Raw genomic sequence first — 23,464 nt, forward strand, 5'->3', positions numbered from 1 at the left:
TTATAAACCGACGCCTATGGAATAGCGTGTCTCTGCACATCAGAGACCCCTTCACTGCCCAGTTTTAAAACTCGTCTTAAAATGCATTTTATTTCTTTGACTTTCAACCACAGAGAGACGTTGTTTCTTTATCTGAACAAATTCGTTTTCATTGGTCTTATTTTGTTGGATTTTTGTTCTTATGTCATGTTTATATATGATCTATATACCATGCCATGCCATATATAACCATCTATGACAGGGCTACTTAATTCTGTCCTACGAGGGCCGCAATCCAGCAGGTTTTCCATGTATCCCTGCACCAACACACCTGAGTCAAATTAATGAGTCATTGTGTAGAACCTGATTGGCTGTTAGAGCCACCTAATTTGACTCAGGTGTGTTGGTGCAGGGATACATGGAAAACCTGCTGGATTGCGGCCCTCGTAGGACCGAATTGAGTAGCCCTGATCTATGATCTGTTGTTTATCTTCTTTGTTTGTATAGTTTTTATATTTAGTTATGTGCAGCACTTTGTTTCAGATGTGCTTTATAAATAAAGTTGGCATGGTCTGGTCTGGTCTGGAATGGCATGGTCTGGTAAACAGCTAATCATTCAGAAAACATAAAGACCGATATCATATCCAGAATGACAGCACCATCTGATCTGAAGCTCTGAGATCATGGAACTAGAGATCAGTAGTGGTAGAACAGGGGTAGCCAACGTTGGTCCTCGAGGGCACCAATCCGGCAGGTTTTCCAGATTTCCGTGCCCCAACACACCTGACTTAAACTAACGAGTCATTGTGGAGATCCTTATAGGCTGTTGGATCCATTTAATTTGAGTCAGGTGTGCTGGAGCAGGGAAATCTGGAAAACCTGCCGGATTGGTGCCCTCGAGGACCAACGTTGGCTACCCCTGTGGTAGAAAGAGGCTCAGCAGGCCAGGCTAGATACGCCTGGATTTGGATCAGGATCAGAATCTGGATCAGGATGTTCCCTCTTGTGGTGGGTTCTAACCCAACTAACAGTATGAGAGATTTCATCTTTAGATGGTGATGTAGCAGATGTGAAGTTTAGGAGGACAACGCCAACAGTAAAACATGAATCAGTTACTGAAATCAGGAATTTTACCTATAAAACGTCTCAGCTATTCTCCAACCAAACAAGCTGATCCAGGAGCAGAAATCTGGACATAATTTTGCTCTGTTATCGCTCATTTGCATATTTCATCTCTTCAGTTGTTTGAGCCACTTTTTTATTTTAGTGTGCAAAGCAAATAATTCCAGACATGATCTGAGATGAACTCAGATGATTTTCATTTTCACGGCCTGGAGGAGCTTTTCTCTTCCATCCAGCAGGATTTACTCTGCTGGAAGATGCATTCAGAGGATGAAAACTACAAATAAAGCTCATCCATCTTTCATCAACCTCACAGACACATTTCTCTGCATATAGAAGCAGTTAGACTGAGAATCACCCATGTCTGGATGTTGGAGGGCAACAGAAAGAAAACTGAGGTGAAAGGTTGTAGTGGGAGAAGTGAGCCTGGTCGTCACCTGACAGGAACTCCAGCCTCTTAAATCAAAGATCTTCTATTGCTATCATTTGGGAGGATGTCTGACCTCCGAGCTCAAGAACAAGTCAGCCAACAACACAACACTCTACTGTTGCAAGTATAGGCCATCCAGCCATGACCAGTTTCCTGTCCGGCAGGTGCAGCTGTCAATCATATGTCCGTGCAGATGACTGGTAGATCTTGTTGGTGGCTGCAGAGGAAGAAAGTGAAGTCTGTTTGCTCCTGAGCAGCAGTCAGATTGCTCACAGTGACTACCAGCAGTCAGGACTTCCTGGGAAGTTGGTGATCAGAACTCTGTTTCAGATTGTTCCAAGGAGGTAGCCCTTCATGCTGTGGGGGTCCGAACGGCAGCTGTGAACGGATGAACTCTGGAAAGTCAATGTGCGATTTATTTTTGTAGCTCATCTTGACATCATAATTGGATCCATTCTTGTCAAACACAAAGCTCACATCAAACTGCTGCGCCACGGCAGGAGGAGGACGGGAAGCTTCTGGTCTGGGACTGCTGGGTCGGCTACCATCTGAGCCATGGGAGAACAGCAGAGGGAGGAGGGAACTGTGGTGAGACTGGGGTCAGTTTTCAGCCAGAGACAGAGCCAGAGCTGCCTGAAGCGCCGCCTCCTCATCGATACTGTAATCCTGAAAAAAAAAGGAAAGAAAGCAGACATGGGAGCATCTGTCCACAGGAAGTCACCCATCACTGGTCCAGGTCTACTTTCACCAGACCTAAACACTCACCTGCTCAGTTCAATAAAAACTCCGGAGTTTGTGTAATAAATGTAAACAGAACCAGATTCTCATCAAGCCATATTTGATGCTCCAGATGATTCTTTTTTGACCAATGCCGGACATGTCCTATCCAGCATGGTGGCGGCAGAATGATGGTCTGGCTGCTGTGTTGTGCTGAACAAATTTGCGTTGCCAAGAGGAGCTTTATGGGTATAAGGCTCCTACTGATAATCAGATTTTTTATTTAAATTCTTATTTATTTATTTTGACTTAGAAAAATTCCATAATCTTGCTGGACCTGACCGGAGGGCACAGGAAAAAAGAAGTCATGTGAACAGAAATGAAAAGGAGAGTAGAGAAAAGGGAGAGGAGAAAAAGATCCAGCAGATAGAAGCAACAAGCCCCAATCCAACACCAGACAACCAGCTGCTACACCTGTACAGAAACACAACAGAGAATTTCCTTCAGCTTTTACAGGTAAACTAAGCTGACAATCATCAGGAGTTCTTAAAAAATATCCAAGACAGCAACAACAACATGTATCACAACCAACCAAAGTACCAGAAACACACACCTGAACCAAAGCATCTCTTAGTGTATAAACCCACTGGACACCTCAGTGACTGTCAGCATGCAGAGGATGAGGAATGAGGAGGGATCAGTGATGAGGAGTGGTGAGTGAGATTATGCAAATGTGACCACGCCTTACCCCACCCCAAAGACCACCCCTTTCCCACCTGGAGGGTGGGCAGAGGAGAGCCCCAGCCAGAGCCCCCCCAGCCAAGGCAGAGGACACGCACTATGCACAGAAGGACCAGGCCCTCCAAACGACTACCACAATGTTCCAGCCGCACACCCCGGGAACCACGGCACCTCCCTTTCTTCTGCTAAAAACACAAAAACTACATGGCACGCCCCCCCAGAAGTTGTGTTATTTTTGATGTTTTGATGGAATTAAAACTGAGACGCCAGCAACCCCAGAAGACCCCACCCACCACATGCCTAGGGGGACGGAGAGGAGGGGGAGGAGGACAGCAGGAGAGCCCAGACCCAGGATCCACCACCCCCGAGCCCACACAGGTCTCCCCGAAAAGTACCGTTTCTTTGCGGCCTGAAAAATTCCGCAAAGACAGGCCGTCATTTATCCAATCATTTACAAGTATAGCCAATCACTGGGGTCTTCAAAAATGAAGGAATGACCAGGTAGTCCCTGTAAACACCCCGCAAGTGGTGCACCGAGGCTGCGCTGCCAGCAGAGGGCACATGTGCAGCAGAGACATCAGACGTGAAGCACATTGAAGACGCCTGTCAACTCACTTTTTCTGGTAATTCATTATGTCCAGTGAAAGAAAGCAAGCTCTATGGGGAGAACGTAAGCTGAGCCTCAATTTATTTGTGCACCACATCATCAGAGGAAAGCCAAAGCATGACCGTATGAATCGGAAAACGCGTCCAAGCCTTTTTTCCAAAGGCTTGGACGATGCTTTAGATGCGCAAGTAATAGTATCTTTTCTGGTTTACCACATATAATATGCTGTAAAACGGTTTTTACTGTGATTATTCTAGACATGAGTAAGTAGAATGGATGCTGTGGGTTGGGTAGGTAATGGAAGAATGATAAAGAAAGAGTTGCTAAACACCACGTATAGTAGAAAGTACAGTAGTGATTCTATTCTCTATCAAAATGGTTACTAGTCGTGTAAAGTGGTGCGCATTGTACACAGTGTGCCGGTCACCTCTATACTTTCTACTATACACAGTGGTGTACAGTAGAAAGTATAGAGGTGACTGGCATCCATTTTGTGTCAAAACAAGTGTGTTTTAAATACAGCTACAACTAAATAGCTCAGGAATCTTTCCAGTCTCACAGAAATAAGTAACAGCATTTGGCACAGTTCGGATAAGTTTGGTCACTTGAGACTACAGTCCATAACTCACCTAAGGTTTTCCCTAGAAACCTAAAATTTCAGCCTTGTGTAGTTGACAAAGTGTAGAGGATGTGTAGTAAATATTTTGTGTCTGGCATTAGGCATCTTAAAATTACATTTGTTCAATAACAGGTTAAAAAAAACGCAGGGTGGACAAAAACAACAACAAAAAATGCGGTTTACAGCTAAATTTGACCTGATGTGGGTCAGGTTATATTACAGCCACATACTAAAAGAGATCATTTTATGAAACTAGAGCTTATAACCTTGAAATGAGGTGTCACTGAATAAATTTGACCCTGTAGCTTTTGAGTTATAACCTTAGAAACTTGGTAATGTCAATAGATGGAAATTATCACAAAATTAGGTAGGAATGAAGGTAAGGATCTACATTTTTCGTCATTTCTTCCAGGAACTTTAGGTGAGTCTGGATGAAGTTTTTCACCGTGGTTTCGGGGTCCTCCGCCATCTGCTCTGGGATCCCTGCAAACACCAGATTCTCTCTCATGCTCTGTGCCTGCAGATCGATCACCGCTTCCTTTATCTTCTTATTTTCCTCAGAGAGTTGGGTCAACCCCTCGGTGAGGGAATTTACCAACTCTCTGAGGCCGGTGTTCTCCGCAGCCAGGGTTTCCATCTGCTTCTGAATGAATCTGGTCTGAATCTGCCGTCTCACTGGATCTACGTCACATACAGCATCACCTACCTGCCTCCAGATGTTGTGTATTGGTGAAAGGTCTGGACTGCAGGCAGGCCAGTTCAGCAGCCGGACTCTTCTTCTGTGAAGCCATGCTGCTGTGATGGATGCAGGATGTGGTTCAGCATTGTCATGTTGAAATCTGTAAGGCCTTCCCTGAAAGAGACGTCTGGATAGGAGTGGATGTTGCTCTAAAACCTCTATGTACTTTCAGCAATGATGGCACTGCACAGATGTGGATCTAGTTTTCACCTTCAGCCTTGTCCCCAGGATACAGAGATTCCTCTTGATTCTCTGAATCTTCTGATGATATTCTACACTGTAGATTGAGGATCTTCAGTCTGATGAACATTGTTCTGAAATTGTTGCACAGTTTTAGATCCACTTTGTCTCAGATTGGTAAAGCTCTGTCCATCTTTCCATCTGAGTCATGTTACTGACCTGCTGCCAGTTAACCTGATTAGCTGCCCAATGCTCCTCCAGGTGTTTCTGGTTTGTACCTTTTACTTTTCCTTTTGTTGCTCCTGTTCCAACATTTTCAGCTCATATTTTCCATCACATGATGAAATGTCTCATTTTCATCCTCTGACATGTTGGTGATCTGCTACTGGGAATAAATATGACCTGATGGGATTCTGCTTTTATTTACATTTTACACTTTTTCTGGAACTGGGGTTGTACATGAGGAGGATTCCAATAAAGCAGAAGTGAAAAGATTTTGGATCTCATTAAACAACCTTATTTGATCTTTTTTTTTGTCACTAAAGTTACTTTCTAAACAAAACTGACAGAAGTGAACATACAACAAAGGTATCGTAGGAGAACTTGTGTCTGTGAAGGAGATGCTGGAGAAAGTTGGAGCTCTTATAGGTGGGGTCTCCCCATGGCATGGCTGAACACACTGGACACACCTGGAAGAACAAGCATGTAGTTAGTTTACGAATATTCCTAGGATGTGGTCTGATTTTCATCTCTGGCTTTAGTATGGACAAATGCAATCTAGCTAAACTATTGAAGAGCTGTACATCTAGTTTTCCCTGAACAAATTAGTCAAATCAAGGCTGGAAAAAGTGCATTATCCCTTAAATTTACCAACTTTAAACTCTCATCTCACTCAAGGAGACGCAGAGCCATAGACTGAAGTGGTCTGAGGGGACATTAAACACATCACGGCCCTGATCTTCATCATATCAGCTGCACTGCTCAAAACTGCTCCCCACTGGTCCAGTGGTACCACTCTATTTCGGAGGTACATGACGCAAAAGATGGTGGAAAAGCTCCGTATCTGTCTGTAGTGCGGAGCATAAACAAGCCATATAGATCTGGAATCTGGACTCCACATGACCTCTGAGGTGCTGCTCTTTGCTGGCTTCCCGTAAGTTTAAGAGTTTATTACAAGTTTTTAAAGCCTGAAGTTGACCACTTTTACTTCTATTAATCCTTTTTCATTCTTTTGATTGTTTTATTTTTCATTGTGCAGCACTTCATGAAGCACCATATGCTACAAAAACAAACAGCTGGGTGTCATCTGCATAGCAGCAAAATCGATCATAGTTTTATTTCTCACCACTTTATTGGGATCATTCCGGTGGTTTTCCATACAGTGCTTCACCAGTTCCTGCTGGTCCAGGTTTCTGGCCCCACAGAATGGACACACAAATGTTGATCGGTTTGGAATATTGCTGCATACAGGACAAAACATTTACATAAAGACAAAAACACAAAATGCAAAAATAAGCAGAGTTACTGGACTATTTATTTAACCTGCAGCTTCTAGCGTGTGTGCTGTTTATGATGGTGGGTGGGGTTCTGCTTTTAAAACCTGTCCTGACTACCTGGTCAGAGGTGGATGCACTTAGAACGCATTGAAAACACATCCAGATCCCATCACTCAGACCACATTCAGGGTGGTCTCGGATTACATTAAGGTGTATAAACATCATACCCTTAACCTAAATGAACCTTAATGTTCATCATAGAGAGGTCACGTCTATCATGTCCATCACAGAGATGTGGCTGAACAAGCTGAATCAGGGAGGAATTTGTAGGAAGTGTGTTGAAGTAAGTGAAGCTGATGCTGTAGGTGACGTAGATCCGGTGAGACAGCAGATTCAGACCAGGCGCGCTCAAACATTTATGCAATCATTCATTGTGTTTTCGCTAATCTAAAAAAAATAATCTTGAAAGCAGGAAGATAGTGTCTTTAAGGTCCAGTCTGGAGCACAGCAGGAGAATTTGGCCAGCCTGACAGATTTTATACATTGCTTCAACCCAGTTTCCATGTGTACTCAGCTTGTTATAATTCTAGGCAAAGAGGAGCAGCAACTCTTATTAATAGAAGGTTAAACTTTGACTTCCTCCCTGAGCCGCCACCTTATCGCATCGCCGGCAGTAAATCAGTCATTTCCAGTGAGAGTTGGACTTCGCCAAGGCTGCCCTTTGTCACCGATTCTGTTCATAACTTTTATAGACAGAATTTCTAGGTGCAGCCGAGGTGTTTAGGGGTTCCGGTTTGGTGACCTCAGGATTGGGTCTCTGCTCTTTGCGGATGATTTGGTTCTATTGGCTTCATCGGGCTGAGATCTTCAGCTCTCACTGGAGCAATTCGCAGCCAAGTGAATGGTAAAATAAATGGTAAATGGCCTGTACTTATATCGCGCTTTTATCCAAAGCACTTTACATGTACGTCACATTCACCCATTCACACACACATTCACACACTGATGGCGGAAGCTACCATGGGGCTCAGAGTAGTGTCGCTGCTCCTCCACATCGAGAGGAGCCAGATGAGGTGGCTCAGGCATCTGGTCAGGATGCCTCCTGGACGCCTCCCTGGTAAGGTGTTCCGGGCACGTCCCACCGGAAAGAGGCACCGGGGAAGACCCAGGACACACTGGACGGACTACATCTCGCGGCTGGCCTAGGAACGCCTCGGGATCCCCCCGGATGAGCTGGTGAATGTGGCCGGGGAGAGGGCAGTCTGGGTTTCCCTACCTAGCTGCCACCGCGACCCGACTCCTGATAAGCGGCAAAAGATGGATGGATAATAGCTTTGGGGAATGGAGATTCATGAATTCTGCCATCCTGATAGGTAACCGCAGGCTTAATTGATTAATGGTATATATATATATATATATATATATTACACATAATAGATTTAAGCTGGTGATATTCTAAAAGGTTTGTGCTGCTGATTCCATATTGCGAAGTGAGAATGTTAAGTGACAAGAAGGTTCCATTTTCTATCATATGTTCTGTTTTATTCCTTTTTTTTCCATTGAGTGAAATTAATATATTAGATATATTGCAGCTTGTTAGCTAAGAAACAGTGATTAAAGTTGTATAGCTACAATCCACCTTTCTCTGATGTAAAGTTTTTAGACGATGGCTTGTTTTTCCATAGAAATCTGTATGTGAATAGAGTGACTTAAACCTGCTGAGGATGGTTTAGTGGGTATCATTGAAAACAGGTAGTAGAACCATCATTTTAATGGTGGCAACCCTCCCCATGAGTGATATGGGTAAGCGCCTCCACCGTGAGAGATCATCCTCTATTGCAGGGCTTGGCAATATATCGAGATTTTCAAATATATCGAGACTTAATCAGACGCAATATAGAAGAAGGGAATATCGTTTATATCGAGATAGCTTGTTTTGAGTTAGAAACATCTTTTCTTTTGCATTTTGCACAGCTGTATTTTTGTTATGGTCATTGAAAAGTATTTTTCATTCATTTTGTTTTAGGAGCATTTAATTTAATGTAAAGCTACTTTAATTTCAGTCAGCTATTTTAATGCACATGTGTTGCCAGTCCTTAATAAAAGTGTATTTAACACTGAAAGCTGTCAATTAGAACTATTTGACAAAGAAAAATATATTGAGCTATATATCGTATATCGTGATTCAGGTAAAAAAATATCGAGATATAAAATTTGGTACATATCGCCCAGCCCTACTCTATTGTTTTAAGTAGATGGACATAATTTAGCTTTGTTAATTCTGATAACCTGGGCGAAATGTTTATGCCTAAATATCTAATGTTTCCAGACTATATTGTAGTATTAGGTATGTTTTGTAAGTCACAGTTAATGGGCATAACTATAGTCTTAGACCAGTTAATCGAGTAGTCAGATATTGAGGAGAATGTGTTAATAAGTGTGATTGTCTGGGGGAGAGATGTTGGTGAGTTCTGGAGGAAAAGTAATACATCATCAGCATAAAGACTTATCTTATGTTCTATATTTTTGGCATGGATTCCTTTAATCTCTTTATTTTGTCTTATGGCAGCAGCTAGGGGTTCAATAAAAATTCATTGTTCATTGGTCTTCACACATGCATTTTGTGTTGTTTTATAATATTTTTATCCAGTCTATGAAAGATGACCCAAACCCAAATTTGTTTAATGTTGCAAATAAAAATTTCCAATTTACTCAGTCAAACGCTTTTTCTGCGTCTAAAGAAATGACAGTGGATTTCAGATTATGTAGGGTAGAATAATCTGTTTTGTTAATTAATCTGCGTGTTAGTAGAGGAATGTCTACCTTTAATAAAGCCTGTTTGGTCAGGATGTATTATTAGAGGGGTTAATTTTTCTATCCTTCTGGCCAGAGCTTTGCTGATTATTTTAAGATCTACATTTATTAATGAAATTGGACGGTAACTGGATGGAAGTGTCGGATCTTTTCCTGGTTTTAATAGTAGAGTAATATTAGCTAAATTCATATTTGAAGGTATTTTTTGTTTTTTCCATAATTTCTAATATCATATTGTAGAAAGTGGGTGCCAGCGTTGTCCAGAACTCCTTGTAAAATTCTGCTGGGTAGCCATCTGGACCTGGACCACCTGGATCTGGGTCTTTATTGTTGGACATATGCTGGAGAGCTTCATGGAGTTCACAATTGAAAGAGGTGAAGATTGAAAGATTGATATTACTAAGAAATTGATCAATATTCTCATCTGTTGTATTTATTTGTGATTTATATAAAGTTTTATAGAATTCTCTGGTTATGGTGTTGGGGGGCTGCATGTCCGTGAGGCTGGCTGCTAAATCCGGCTTTGTTGATGCTGGTCAAAGAAGAGAACTTTCCACACCTGAGGAGGCATGTCAGAGGATTGTAGTCATCTTTGGATCTACTTATGTATGTGAACAGACATTCTCAGTGATGAAGTTCAACAAATTCAAACACAGATCCTCCATCACTGATGTCCACCTCTCAGCTGTCCTTCACATAGCCACCTCAGACATTCAGCCAGATTTCAGTGCCCTTGTTCAAGCCCAGAACAGACTGGATTATTCTCACTGAAAAGGTAAAATGAGGAGGAAAACATTACAAGTTGTTGTATTGTTGCATTTCTATAAACTTGTTGTTTTTCATTGTCGTGGGGATTAACAAGTTACACTGATTCAGTGATTGTTTTTTTCTTATTTGACTTATTTGACCACAATTTCACATAGCCTAATATAAATATTCACAGATATATACTTCTGATTACCAGTACCAGCTATTCATAATATATCATTTAGTAAATTTTACAATGGAGAAAAGTTGAGCAGAATTAAGTTCAAGTTGTCGGTTTGGCCCTCTGACACAATTCAGGTTTCTCATGTGGCCCCTTGTAAAAATTAACTGCCCACCCCTGCCTTAAACTAATCCTTAAAACCTGACCAATACATACTATTACATGCTTTTCATTGTGAGCAATGCTACTGGACATCATGCCACTGAGAACCGCCAAACACGGCCAACAATCTGGCAAAGTGGCTCCACAAGGCAGTGGGGCTAATATGGACATGGCTAATGCTAGCACGGCAACACCGGATACCCCAGATGAAGCCGGCGTACTGGAGGTGCCGCCGCCGACAAACAGTGTATTCTCAGGGAAATCCACTTTTTGAAACAATCGTCTGACATGCTGGAAGCAATTAATGATATAAAACGGGACATGTGCAAAGAATTAATGAGACGGAGGAGCGAATTTCATAAGCTGAAGACGACGAAGGAAAAGTGAAAATACTCGAGAAAACTGTGACTAGGCTTTGAACAGAATTACAGAACAAGCCTGGTCGTAATAATGAAGTTTGTGTACTACCAAGACTGGGAAACAACACTGACAGCCGCCAGGAAAATTAAGGAGGTACGCTACGAGAATCAACAAGTTACCTTTTTCCCTGGCTTGTCAGCAGAGACCCGGGAGCTGCAGCGGTGCTTTGGCCCAGCTTCCAGCTCTGGATGTGCGGTATGGCATGCTGTATCCAGTACATCTGATCATCACACACAATGATAAACACCGAATTTTCAAGATGGTGACGGAGGCTGAAGAATACATCCAGGCAATTAGCTCTCAGGCTTGGGATGACTCACATACCTAAAGTTATATAGTTGGGGCTTTGTTTTTCTTCTTTTTTTTTTACATTCTCCTATGGAATAATAGTCATGAAAAAGGGCTGATTCCAACAGACAATTTAGTAAGTTGCCATATCCTTTTTTTGTTGTCAAATTTTTCAATGGCATGATTGCCCTAAAAGTAACTGAGTTACTGAGTATATGTATATATATAAAGAAAAAAGGAAAGAAAGGAAGGAAGAAAAAAAAGGGGGCACCTGTTTATTATATTTTATATATACGTCATTGTATATTTCTCATGCACTGTGTGCATTGTTAATGTTAATCGCTTCTCGGTTTTTGGTCAAAACCTTATTACTTTGCCAGCCATCCCACGTGTGGCTGTTGTGTGTGCAGATCTACATGTTACCCACTATGTGGATGAAACGTTCCAATTAACCCAAGTTTGTTGTTTAGGAGGGTTTAATATCACATTTCCGTTGGGGAAATGTGTGGGGTTTTATGTTAAGGGGCTCAGTCTAGACATTTCTTTTTTGATGTTTTTACATGATCTGAATGTGAGAATAAGGAGGGTGCAACCTCATTTGTCTTGTTTGATATCCATTAGCTACATATTAATGTGTGGTAGCTCGGTTATAAATGTGTCTAGCTGGAATGTAAGAGGTCTGAACAAAATTGTAAAACTTAAACAAGTACTGAACAGAATTAGGCAGATGAAGACTACAGTGTGTTTTCTACAAGAGATTAATTTGGTAGATAAAGATGTGAATAGAATCACATCTAGGTGACCTGGTCAGATCATCTCCTCTAGTTTTACCTCTCATGCTGGGGAGTCTTGGGGTGAATCCCATTTCACCCCTTAGCCCTTCCCCTCCGTTTTGCGCTTTCACGTGTAGGGGTAGGGGTGTCCCAATTCCTTTTAGGACAGAGGGGTAGGGGTAAGGGGTAGGGCTATATACCCCTTCAAACGAAGATTTTTCAGAGGCCCACTTGAAACGGAGGGGTATGAAAAATTTCCTGTTCTATATGAGAAAGCAAGTGTTTCTACGCACATCACGCTTTCTTGAGGTGCAGGACAACACACACTCGCACAAAAAAAAAAAAAAAAGCCACAGAGAAAAAGAGAGTATACCAGCACACACAATTAATTTTAATTGCATGAAAAATTCGTACATTACGTCCCACATATGCCTGTCGATAAGCAATAAGCAATAAGTCAATTAATTGCACTGTAACGAAAAAATGAGCGCAACAAGTTTGCCGCCCCGATAGTTTTTATTAGCCCCCCCATCTTACTTCACCCCCATGTTTAATATTTTTTAATATATTTATTGTTTTTTTTTTATTTAAAGTTTCTTCCAGTTCCTGTGTAAAATGTTCTTTAGTGACTACTGATGACGTATGTGACTGTTGAAGGGGTGTCCCAATTCGTAGGGGTTGACTTTTCAGCCCTACCCCTTCTAGCTCCGTTTTAAGGGGTAGGGCTATGGCCCAATCCCATTTCACCCCTTGGCCCTACCCCTCTGTCCTAAAAGGAATTGGGACACCCCCACCCCTACACGTGAACGCGCAAAACGGAGGGGAAGGGCTAAGGGGTGAAATGGGATTCACCCATAATATTAATACATAAATCATTTCCCTTTGAACTGAAAGATAAATATTTAGATCCATCTGGAAGATTCATCATACTTAGTTGCACTTTAATCTCTACTCTGGTTAATTTGGTCTGTTTATATGCTCCCAGTAGGGACGATCCCGCCTTTTACTAACATCTCTTTTTAACTATGCCAACTTATAATGGCCAGTTTATAATTGGTGGGGATTTTAACTGTGATGAATCCTTCAATAGACCTTTCAAATAGCATTGACATTTCCCATCAACAAGCCAGGAAAACTACTGAAAAATATATGTAAGATCTTAATTTGGTGGGGATTTGGAGACAACTTTATCCCAGTAAGCCTGAATATTCATGTTTTACCAGCACCTATGAAACATACTCGCATATAGATTTCTTTTTGGTTTCCTCTGGTCTGGTATCTATGGTCCAGAAATGTTGGTATCAACCTATACTTCTCTCTAACCATGCCCCATTTATTTAGTCAATTACATTAAAAAAATATATCATTACTCTACTGAAATCTACTGTGAAAACCCCACTTTCGACGATAGAGAACATAGCTGTTAGTCATCACCGAAGTAGAGGACTGCTCTCTAAATTTGATATTTTACTACTAGCTTCAAAAGAAAGCAGTCTTTCTTATTTACAAGCATGAAAATCTGACCTGCAAACAGAAATCTCTGTTGAGGAGTGGAACAATTCATGTTAAAACTAGGTTTAGATTGCTGCAATATAAATGGTTGTTCAGAACCTATATCACTCCTGTAAAACTACACCATTTCAATTCAAATATTCCTGATGATTGTGTTAAATGTGGTGCAGATAAAGGTACTCTCCTTCATCGTATGTGGCAATGTACAGAACTCCAGATTGTTTTGAAAGAGGTTACTACATTTTTTTTTCATTTGATTGAATGTGATATGCTAGTTGCTGGTTTATTGTTCTTATTTCTCAGAGTGAATGATACTGGTGCTTGATCACTAATGCTAATAGGATGGATTCTGATTTCTGACATGTCATTCATCAGCGAGCTGCTAGTTAAGAAATAATCTAATCTAGAATAGGAATGGTGAACTGAAGAGAAGAAGGTGTATTCTCTTTGTGTGGGATGATGAGAGCGCCAAGCATCACAGAGACCAAAATCCTTCATGTACTGTTTTACAGTTTCTGAGGATTTCCAGACTCAATGACTTTCTGTGCTTCTATGTTTGTCCAATATAATGTTCAAGTCACCTCCTATAATTAGTGCGTTATCTGAGTGACCATAGAGGCGAAGAGGAAGTGAAAGAAGGAGGATCATCTACATTTGGACCATATACAGTATCTCACAAAAGTGAGTACACCCCTCACATTATAGCAAATATTTAGTTTTATCTTTTCATAGGACAACAATGAAGACATTACACTTTGATATAATGTACAGGAGTCAGTGCACAGCTTGTTCAACAGTGTAATTTTATTTTCCCCTCAAAACAACTCAGCACACAGCCATTCATGTATAAACCACTGGCAACAAAAATGAGTACACCCCAAGTGAAAATGTCCAAATTGGCCCCAATTAGCCATTTTGAATCCCTGTTGTCATGTGACTCATTAGTGTTACACGGTCTCAGGTGTGAATGAGGAGCAGGTGTATTAAATTGGGTGTTAACGCTCTCAAACTCTCTCATACTGGACACTGGAGAGTCAACATGGCACCTCATGGCAAAGAACTCTCAGATGATCTGAAAAAAAGAATTGTTGCTCTTCATAAAGATGGCCTAGGCTACAAGAAGATTGCCAACATCCTTGAACTGAGCTGCAGCACGGTGGCCAAGACCATACAGCGGTTTAAAAGCAGAGGTTCCATTCAGAACAGGCCTCGTCACGGTCGCCCGAAGAAGTTGAGCACACGTGCTCAGCGTCACATCCAGAGATTATCTTTGGGAAATAGACGCATGAGTGCTGCCAGCATTGCTGCAGAGGTTGAAGAGGTCGGGGGTGAGCAAGTCAGTGCTCAGACCATACGCCGCACACTGCATCAAATTGGTCTGCATGGCTGTCGTCCCAGAAGGAAGCCTCTTCTAAAGATGGTGCACAAGAAAGCCCGCATACAATTTGCTAAAGACAACCAGAATAAGGACATGGATTACTGGAACCATGTCCTGTGGTCTGATGAGACCAAGATAAACTTATTTGGGTCGGATGGTGTCAAGCGTGTGTGGCGGCAACCAGGTGAGGAATACCAAGACAAGTGCGTCCTCTCTACAGTCAAGCATGGTGGTGGGAGTGTCATGGTCTGGGGCTGCATGAGTGCTGCCGGCACTGGGGAGTTACAGTTCATTGAGGGAAACATGAATGCCAAGATGTACTGTGACATATTAAAGCAGAGCATGATCCCATCCCTGAGGAAACTGGGCCGCAGGGCAGAATTCCAACATGACAACGACCCCAAACACACCTCCAAGATGACCACTGCCCTGCTAAAGAAGCTGAGGGTCAAGGTAATGGAGTGGCCAAGCATGTCTCCAGACCTTAACCCTATTAAGCATCTGTGGGGCCACCTCAAGCGGAAGGTGGAAGTGCGTAAGGTCTCTAACATCCACCAGCTCCGTGATGTTGTCATGGAGGAGTGGAAGAGGATTCCAGTGGCAACCTGTGAAGCTCTGGTGAACTCAATGCCCAACAGGATTAAGGCTGTGCTGAAAAATAATGGTGGACACACAAAATATTGACTGAATTTGGACATTTTCACTTGGGGTGTACTCATTTTTGTTGCCAGTGGTTTATACATGAATGGCTGTGTGCTGAGTTGTTTTGAGGGGAAAATAAAATTACACTGTTGAACAAGCTGTGCACTGACTCCTGTACATTATATCAAAGTGTAATGTCTTCATTGTTGTCCTATGAAAAGATAAAACTAAATATTTGCTAAAATGTGAGGGGTGTACTCACTTTTGTGAGATACTGTATATTTGCAATAGATAACTTAACATTTTTAATAGATAATGTAACTATTATAAATCTGCCTTCTGGCTCTGTGATTGTATTATCAATGTCAAAGTTTAATCTTCTATTAAAAAGAGTTGCTACTCCTCTTTGCCTTGAGTTATAACAAACTGAGTACACATGTGGAAACTGGGCTGTTGGAAGAAGATCTATTGTTGAGTTTGATAAGTGAGTTTCCTGTAAGAGGACGATGTCTGCCTTCATCTCCTGCAGCCGAATGAAAATATTTAACCTCTTTTCCCTTGTACCAGCTCCATTCCAAGTGACAAACCTCAGTGTGTTCACGATCCGACCACAGAAATGAGGCTACATGCATATTACTAAAGCATGTGTGTGTGTCCCACTGCTTCTCCGTGCGCATGTGTGTCTGCCAGCTGAGTGTTACATGGATCTGTGTATTAAATGTCTGCATGTGTGTGTGTGCTGTTCCTTCATACATTACATGTGTGTGTTTGAGTGAATCATGGAAAGTGCTGATGTGTGTCAGCAAGCTGGGCCTGATGTTCGAGTGTGTGCGTGCGCTGCGAGTGGCATTAATATAAGGACAGGTGGGATTACTGTTAACCATGAAAGGGGATGAAAGAGTGAGAAGTGAAAAGAGCGACAGTGCCAAAGGAAACAAATGATTAAAAACACATCTGTGTTGAACGCAGTGTCGTGGAGACGGGCAGTGAATTTACTGTTAACTAAATGATCTTTTTGGCAGTTTTATGGATATAACACAATCTAGTGAGAATACAGGAAGATTAAAGCACATACCAACACGTCGGTAGAGCCATGGAGTGGTGTCCAGGTCGCGGTTCAGCTGTCCGTTAATAAATCATTTATCCACCACGATGACAGCATGAGTGCCTTCGGCCATGGATTTTCTCCTGATGGGAAACAGGATTCTTCGCCGATCCAGGATCTCTCACGGATACTGGTTGTTTTCTCTGAAGTTCGTCGCCTTCAGTTTGCAGCCGTGGTTGTTCACCTGCTCCTTCTGCTTGAAGCTGACGAACTTCGCTACAATGGGTCTTGGTCTGCTGGCCCCCGGTTTCCTCCTGCTGAGACGATGGATTCTGTGAAAGGAGATGTTTTTCACCGTTTCTTCCAGGAGCTTCAGGTGAGTCTGGATGAAGTTTTTCACCATGGTCTTGGGGTCCTCCTCCATCTGCTCTTGAATCCCTGCAAATACCAGATTCTCTCTCATGCTCTGTGCCTGCAGATGGATCACCGCTTCCTTTATCTTCTTATTTTCCTCAGAGAGTCGGGTATCCCTTGGTGAGGGATTTTACCGACTCTCTGAGGCCGGCGTTCTCCGCAACCAGAGTTTCTACCTGCTTCTGGATGAATTCCAGTGATGTGCCTGGTACTCTTTGTGGAAAATCTCCACCAGGCTCAAATGTGCATCCAAACTAATAAGTTTCTTAGGTATGGAGATCAGAACGTTTGTTGAGTCGTTCCCCGGTGGTGAAACAGCTCCAGGTGAATCCTGGTTTCGCTGCCTCTTGGCCTTAGATGAGGTGGAGGGGGTAGATGTTTTGTTTGGCTTCCCCATGACGATTCTGTCGTAGCACCGATGTATAAAATCTGTCAGACTAGCCACATCCTCCCGCTGTGCTCCAGAGTGGACCTTAAAGACACTATTTTCCTGCTTTCAAGAATGTTTGAGCTGCCTGGTCCGAATCTGCTGTCTCACCAGAACTATGTCACTTACAGCATCAGCTTCACTTACCTGCCCCACAGCATCACCTATGACTTTGTATCTTTAAATTAAACACAGCTTCACATTATTTATTTGAGCAAATATTTCTGGACCTCACACCGTGTTCTTCTGATGGCTTTACGTACCAAAACCAGACCTTGATCTCTGGGTGGAGGGATGCTGTGGGTTTGTTGTTCCATCAGGACTTTCTCCCATCAGACTGCTCATTGCTACTGGTACATGAGATTTACAGCAACACGGTGGCCATTACAGTATTCATCCACCCTTCCATACATCCATCCATCCATCCACCCACGCATCCACCCATCCATACATCAATCCACCTACCTTGGTACAGGCTGGGAGGTGGACACCACAGGGACAAACTTGGGACAGTTGGCTATCTGCTGCTGTACTTTGGAGCAGGAGGAAATGTGGGACCTTAACTTCACCAGAGACACCTGAAAACACACACAGTGATGTGAGATGAAGTTTGTTTAATCCCACGGAGTCACGGCTGATACTGTAGATGCAATTAGATAAAATAAAATAATCCTTTATTTGTCCCTCAGTGGGGAAATTTTGGTGCTACAGCAGCAAAGGTGATGGTGTAAAACCAGTACAGAGATAAGAACTCTAAACTGTACAGAACAAAAACTATATAAAAGTCTATATAAAAAGCATATATACAAAATGAATTTACATTGTTGAACAGTATTGATATTGCACGTCTGTGTGCGTTATTAGTTTTCCGTTGTGGCTGTGTGGCTACTGGGAGCAGTGCAGATTGTAGAGTCTGACAGCAGCAGGAAGGAAGGACCTGTGGTATCTCTCCTTCACACACCGCGGGTGAAGCAGCCTGTTGCTGAAGGAGCTGCTCAATGTTGTTAAACAGTCCTGCATGGGGTGGGACGTTTCCTCCATCAGAGATGAAAGCTTAGCCATCCTTCCCTACTCCACCACCACCACCACCGGATCGAGGGGACATCCCAGGACAGAGCTGGGCTTCTTAACCAGTTTGTTCGGTTTCTTCCTGTCAGCAGTCGAGATCCTGCAGCCCCAGAACACCACACCATATTAGATGGCTGATGCTACCACAGAGTCAAAAAGGGATCTCAGCAGTGTCCCCTGCACTCCAAAACACCTGATTTTCCTTGGCAGATCCAGCCTACTCTGTCCTTTCTTGTACAGGGCGTTAGTGTTGTCTGTCCAGTCCAGTTTGTTGTTCAGGTGAACACCCAGGTACCTGTAAGATGTCACCCTCTCGATGTCCATTCCCTGGATGTTCACTGGTGCTGGAGGAGAGTGCTCACACCTGCAGTAATCCACCACCAGCTGTTTAGTTTTCCCTGCATTGATCCTCACATACTATGGTCGGTTGGTGAGGTAGTCCAGGATCCATGTTGTGAGATGGAGGTCCACCCCTGTGACTTCCAACTTGTCTCTCAGAAGCATGGGCTGTATGGTGTTGAAGGCACTGGAGAAATAAAAAACATGACTCTCACAGTGCTCCCAGCTTTTCTAGGTGAGGTCATCCTTGTTGTTTGGTCTGACTTGTTCACTAGGACTCTGAAGCATTGGCATCAGGGCTGCTCGGTTATGGGAAAAATGATAATTACGATTATTTAGATTGAAATCGAGATCTCGATTATTTACACAATTAGAGAAATAGAAAGAGAGATTGGGGGGTTGAAATCAGCATCATATACGGCTTTATGGTGCGGCTGGACCACAGGTCCGTAGCGGTGGTAAAACATTGGACTGTAGCCACGTCCTTCATCATCCAGGGCAAGAGAGACCCTCCACTAACATGGAGACCAGATGGCAGTGATGCCGTTTATTCAAAGTGGTGATGAGGTTCCTAAATTCGGGTTGTTCACTGTGTTAACTGAGCACTGGTCTTTGGAGAGAAAAAAAAGTTATGTTTGTTTGTAACGTTTGTCTCTTTGTGTCTCTGGGAGCTGGTGGATTATTTAGTTGCGACTCCCAAAAATTGGAAATTTTTCTATTTTCTTGTGTCGCGTCGCAAACCCCTGGGTGCACGTCTATGTGAATGAGCGCAACATTTCACATGCACGAATGTCGCCTGTCGCTTGGCTGGAGGAAGGCAGCGATTTTCGTCTCATTGCACAGGTTCCATAGAAAAGTTCCCTCACATCCTCTTCCTGTTTCTAAGGTCAGAGGAGAGAAATGCTTTAATGCTGCTCCTGCTGCCTGGAACAACCTGGAAAAGGTTGTCGTTTCTCATCTAAAAGAGATTTTTAATCTGAGTCCATTTTCCTGCTTCAATAAAGGTCAAATAAAACAGTTCCTGATATGGATCCATCTGGGCCCAGAACAGGCCTCTACTTCACCTCAGTCCTTTTTGGAAGATGATAAAAAATTCAGTCTTTAGTTTTACCTTCATGAACATCATCCTGGTCCATCTGAAAATGGACCTCTATGTGGACTCTGCTTCTTTATAGCCATCATCTCACTGACTTGTTGATAATTAACCTGATGACCTGAACCTGGTTCACCTGACACGTCTCAGACTGTGTGATGTTGGAGTCGGAGTTTCTACCTTCTTGCTGCAGCCCCTGCAGGGTGCTTTGTAGGAGGCCAGCTGTTTCTCTACACTGGAGGAGCGCTCCACCTTCTTGGGGTCAAAGGGTACCCGGCAGAGGGGGCAGAGCGGCGAGGCGACCTGCAGGCATGGCTGCAGACACTCCCCACAGAACCTGCAACACACGGACATCAGGGGAGGACAGATGAGGTTCTGGACCAGTGAAAATGACATTTAGGGTGTTTAGGGTTTGGGGGCAACATTGTCCACCTGAGTTTGTACTGCTGGTCTCACGTCTGTGTGCAGAACTTATGGAGGCACAACAGACCATGATGAAAGAGTTCAGCCCTGCAGCTTCTGGAGGGAAACCAGGTCATGATGTGGGACACATGGATTTAACAAGCAAGTATACAATTATTTATTTATAAGAAGTAGGTCTCTACTACTTCTACTTCCTGTTTACACTAATATCTAACCAGCCAACCAGCATGTAGAAAGGACGACTTGCAGAGCAGTCATATTGCTCCAGAGGGTGATAGCAGGGAGGACCTCATTTACCTGTAGTACTGCAGAATATTTGAAGAAGCCTCTGACTGAATACACTGTTGTTATGTACAGGATGTGGAGAACCGTCCATCATGTCCGATAGCTTTCTTCTCTGGACAACAAGACGCAGTATGACATAGTTTAACTACGTGGTTCTCGTGATTTACAGGTTATTAAACTGAACTGTGGAGAAAGTCTCGATGGGACGTTAAACTGCTTCCAGTGAGAGGGACCAGCATCACGTCCTCCACCGTCCACCAGCGTACTAAGACGCGCCAAAGACCAGGTTCATGTTTGGGCCTGATGGAGAAGAAGCTGGTCCGGAGTTTAGATCCGCGTGTCCAGAATCAAGTAAAGCTGGAACATGCAGGAACGTAAAATGTAAATTCACAGAAAAAGATCTGGTTTCCATCCTGGTGGAAGCAGGAAGCTGGAATCTCGCCTCAGTTCTGCAGAAAGTTTTCTTTGACTTGTGTGTTCATATTTATTTATTTATGCTTTCTAAAGCAGCAAACAGAAAGACACTGAAAGTGGACTGAATGCTACAGGTTTTATTTTTTATCTTCATTTCATCTTTGGTCAAAATTTAAATAAATAAATAAAAAAAGTACGTAGAAAATATATATTTAGTAAAAAAAAAAAAAAAAAAAAAAAGGCTTCCCGTGCTTCTGAAATTATTTTAAAATACTTAGGATAGTTTTTAAAGCTCTTGAAGGTTTTGGTCCAACAGTGTTGGGGCTGGTCTCATATTTATTCCTGAGGCAGGAACTAAAACCTGCAGGCAGCATCTTTCAGCGTTTCTGGTCCTCATCGGTGGATATATTAGCTGGACGTGGATATATTTTTAAAAGAAAACTTAAAAATGACCTTTTATTAAAGCTTTTCTCAAATCTCCTTTTAACATCCATGAATGGTGTTCTTTATTTACATTTATTTATCTCCAAGTCTTTTATGTTAAATCTGGTTTTATTATTATTTCGTGAGTCAGTTTTACAAATTTATTTAATAATTACTTTTTAAAAACATTTCTAAGTTTCCACATTATTAATGAATTTGCTTTAATATTTGATCCATGTCCTTTGTACCTTTTTTGCATTTTTTTTTTTATCTTTTTATGTGTTTTATTTTGATTCCTTTGCCCTCTTAACTTGTGGTCTTTAAATTCCCAGTTTGGTTGGTGAGGGTCAGGACTGGTCAGGACTGCTTGGCCACCCTTATAAAAATGTTCTGGCTCCGGCCCTGTAAACAACTCTTCATACCCTTACTCAACATTGTGTTTATTAATATTGCGCTGATCTACTTTGTTCAGGTTCATTTTTAAAGTGCTAACTCGTGACATTTGTGATTGAAAGACAGACATAATGCTGTTTACAGCATCATGAAGGACCAGGTTTCAGTCTCAGCTGCTCCAGCATTTAAAGTCTGTCTTGTAGGTGAAATGAGAGCAACATCTAAACAAGAAGCAGCTACATTACGTGTGTCCGCAGCTGGCGATGCTGACGGGTTTGTGGTAGACCTCTAAGCAGATGGGACAGGAGAACTGGCTCTCGATGCCCTCCGAAGGGGCTGCGCGCGAGCCTGAGCCGCCGCTGGACTGCTGCTGCGGGCGGAGCTGGGTGCTCGCTGAGACAAAGCTCCGGAACATCGCCATCATGGAGCCGGAGAGGAGCCGCAGCTGTCGACAAGATCCGTGGCCGAGAGGAGGAACCGTTCAACCCGAGGAGAGGCTTCAGGGCCGTCCGCGTGAGGAACAAGCATGGCTTCCCAGAAATGAGCCAGAAGGTGAGATGTTGCGGAGCAACGCGTCCCAGCTGGCTCGACAGGACATGCCGGAGAAGTAAACATTGGGGGCTACGAGGCTGACCTGGATTAAAGAGCGGATCTATAAACACCAGGATCTCACCTCGTGTCCCATCCACTTGCTTCGGAGATTTGCTCTGACGTCAGAAGAGGCCTGGACAAGGCGCGCGCGTTGCTTACTGGCCGTTGAAGTCTGTTATCCCATGGACCGGAGTCTGAACCTTTCCAACCTAAGAGCCTCTTTTCCCTCAGCTCAGCTAAAAAAACTGGTTCGGAGACGCAGATGTTACGAGATCTTTTTAAAAAAAATACAACTTATCACTTAAAAATATCTACTGTAAGAAATGTGTTGTCATGTTTGAAGAACCACATTTTATTTCTAGTTTTAGCTTTTATAATAAACATAAACAGACAGACTTTCTTCTATGGGATGTAGATATTTGTGGAAAATTATGTTTAAAAAAGAGAAACGAAACCGATAACAAGAAAAATGTATAAAAAGATATTCCTGGTACTTTTAGTGTCAATATTTTGTGGAAATTCAATGTAATTATTCCATCAAAAAAACTGAAAAATAGCTAGAAACCTGCATTTCTTATTATGTCTTTATGAAAAAAAAAAAAAACATTATTAAGTTCTTTACCATTTAGTCATTTTGCAGATCCCTGCCATAGACCAGGAGTAGGCAAGTTGTGGCCTCGAGAACCACTGTCCTGCAGGTTTTACAGACAATGTCCACGGTGTCCGTGTGCGCCGCGTTCCGTGTGCGCCACGTTCCGTGTGCGCCGCATTCCGGCTGTACCGCGGTTATATTCCCACCTCATGCACCAGTCCACACCGGGAGAATGGAGAAATGGAGATCTTGTGATTCTCGACTTCCAGGGAAAAATCTCTTCATCAATGATTCTATTCTATTCTATTCTATTCTATTCTACAGTAGCTTACAGTAACAGTGGTTCCCAACCCTAAAGGGGGTCCCCCAAAGAGCACAGGGGGTCCCTGAGGCTTTGAACATTAAGGAAT

General features: G+C 42.7%; 1 protein-coding gene and 1 long non-coding RNA gene across 4 annotated transcripts; both read right to left on the reverse strand.

Annotated features, from left to right (window-relative positions):
- Positions 1–1,215: 1,215 nt before the first annotated feature.
- On the reverse strand, positions 1,216–22,833 carry LOC121655775 (E3 ubiquitin-protein ligase RNF166). Of its 3 annotated transcripts, none has more exons than XR_006013301.1 (7): positions 22,117–22,833; positions 20,114–20,270; positions 17,899–18,011; positions 6,480–6,594; positions 5,716–5,823; positions 2,009–2,197; positions 1,216–1,909 (listed from the first exon to the last, which is right to left on the reverse strand). XR_006013301.1 is itself a non-coding variant. In XM_042010615.1 (6 exons), the coding sequence occupies exons 1-6, from the start codon at positions 22,293–22,295 to the stop codon at positions 2,132–2,134; spliced, it is 738 nt and encodes a 245-aa protein (XP_041866549.1). In that variant the 5' UTR covers positions 22,296–22,833; the 3' UTR covers positions 1,216–2,131. The 3 variants fall into 3 exon arrangements, 1 of the variants encoding a protein (XP_041866549.1); XR_006013300.1 differs by having other exon boundaries at positions 1,216–1,926; XM_042010615.1 differs by having other exon boundaries at positions 1,216–2,197.
- LOC121655776 lies at positions 5,050–5,415 on the reverse strand. The gene is made up of 3 exons (XR_006013302.1): positions 5,354–5,415; positions 5,165–5,268; positions 5,050–5,081 (listed from the first exon to the last, which is right to left on the reverse strand). It is a non-coding gene; the product is annotated as an uncharacterized LOC121655776 (long non-coding RNA).
- Positions 22,834–23,464: the final 631 nt, after the last annotated feature.

Source organism: Melanotaenia boesemani, chromosome 16 (genome assembly GCF_017639745.1).
Source record: "Melanotaenia boesemani isolate fMelBoe1 chromosome 16, fMelBoe1.pri, whole genome shotgun sequence".
NCBI lineage: Eukaryota > Metazoa > Chordata > Actinopteri > Atheriniformes > Melanotaeniidae > Melanotaenia > Melanotaenia boesemani.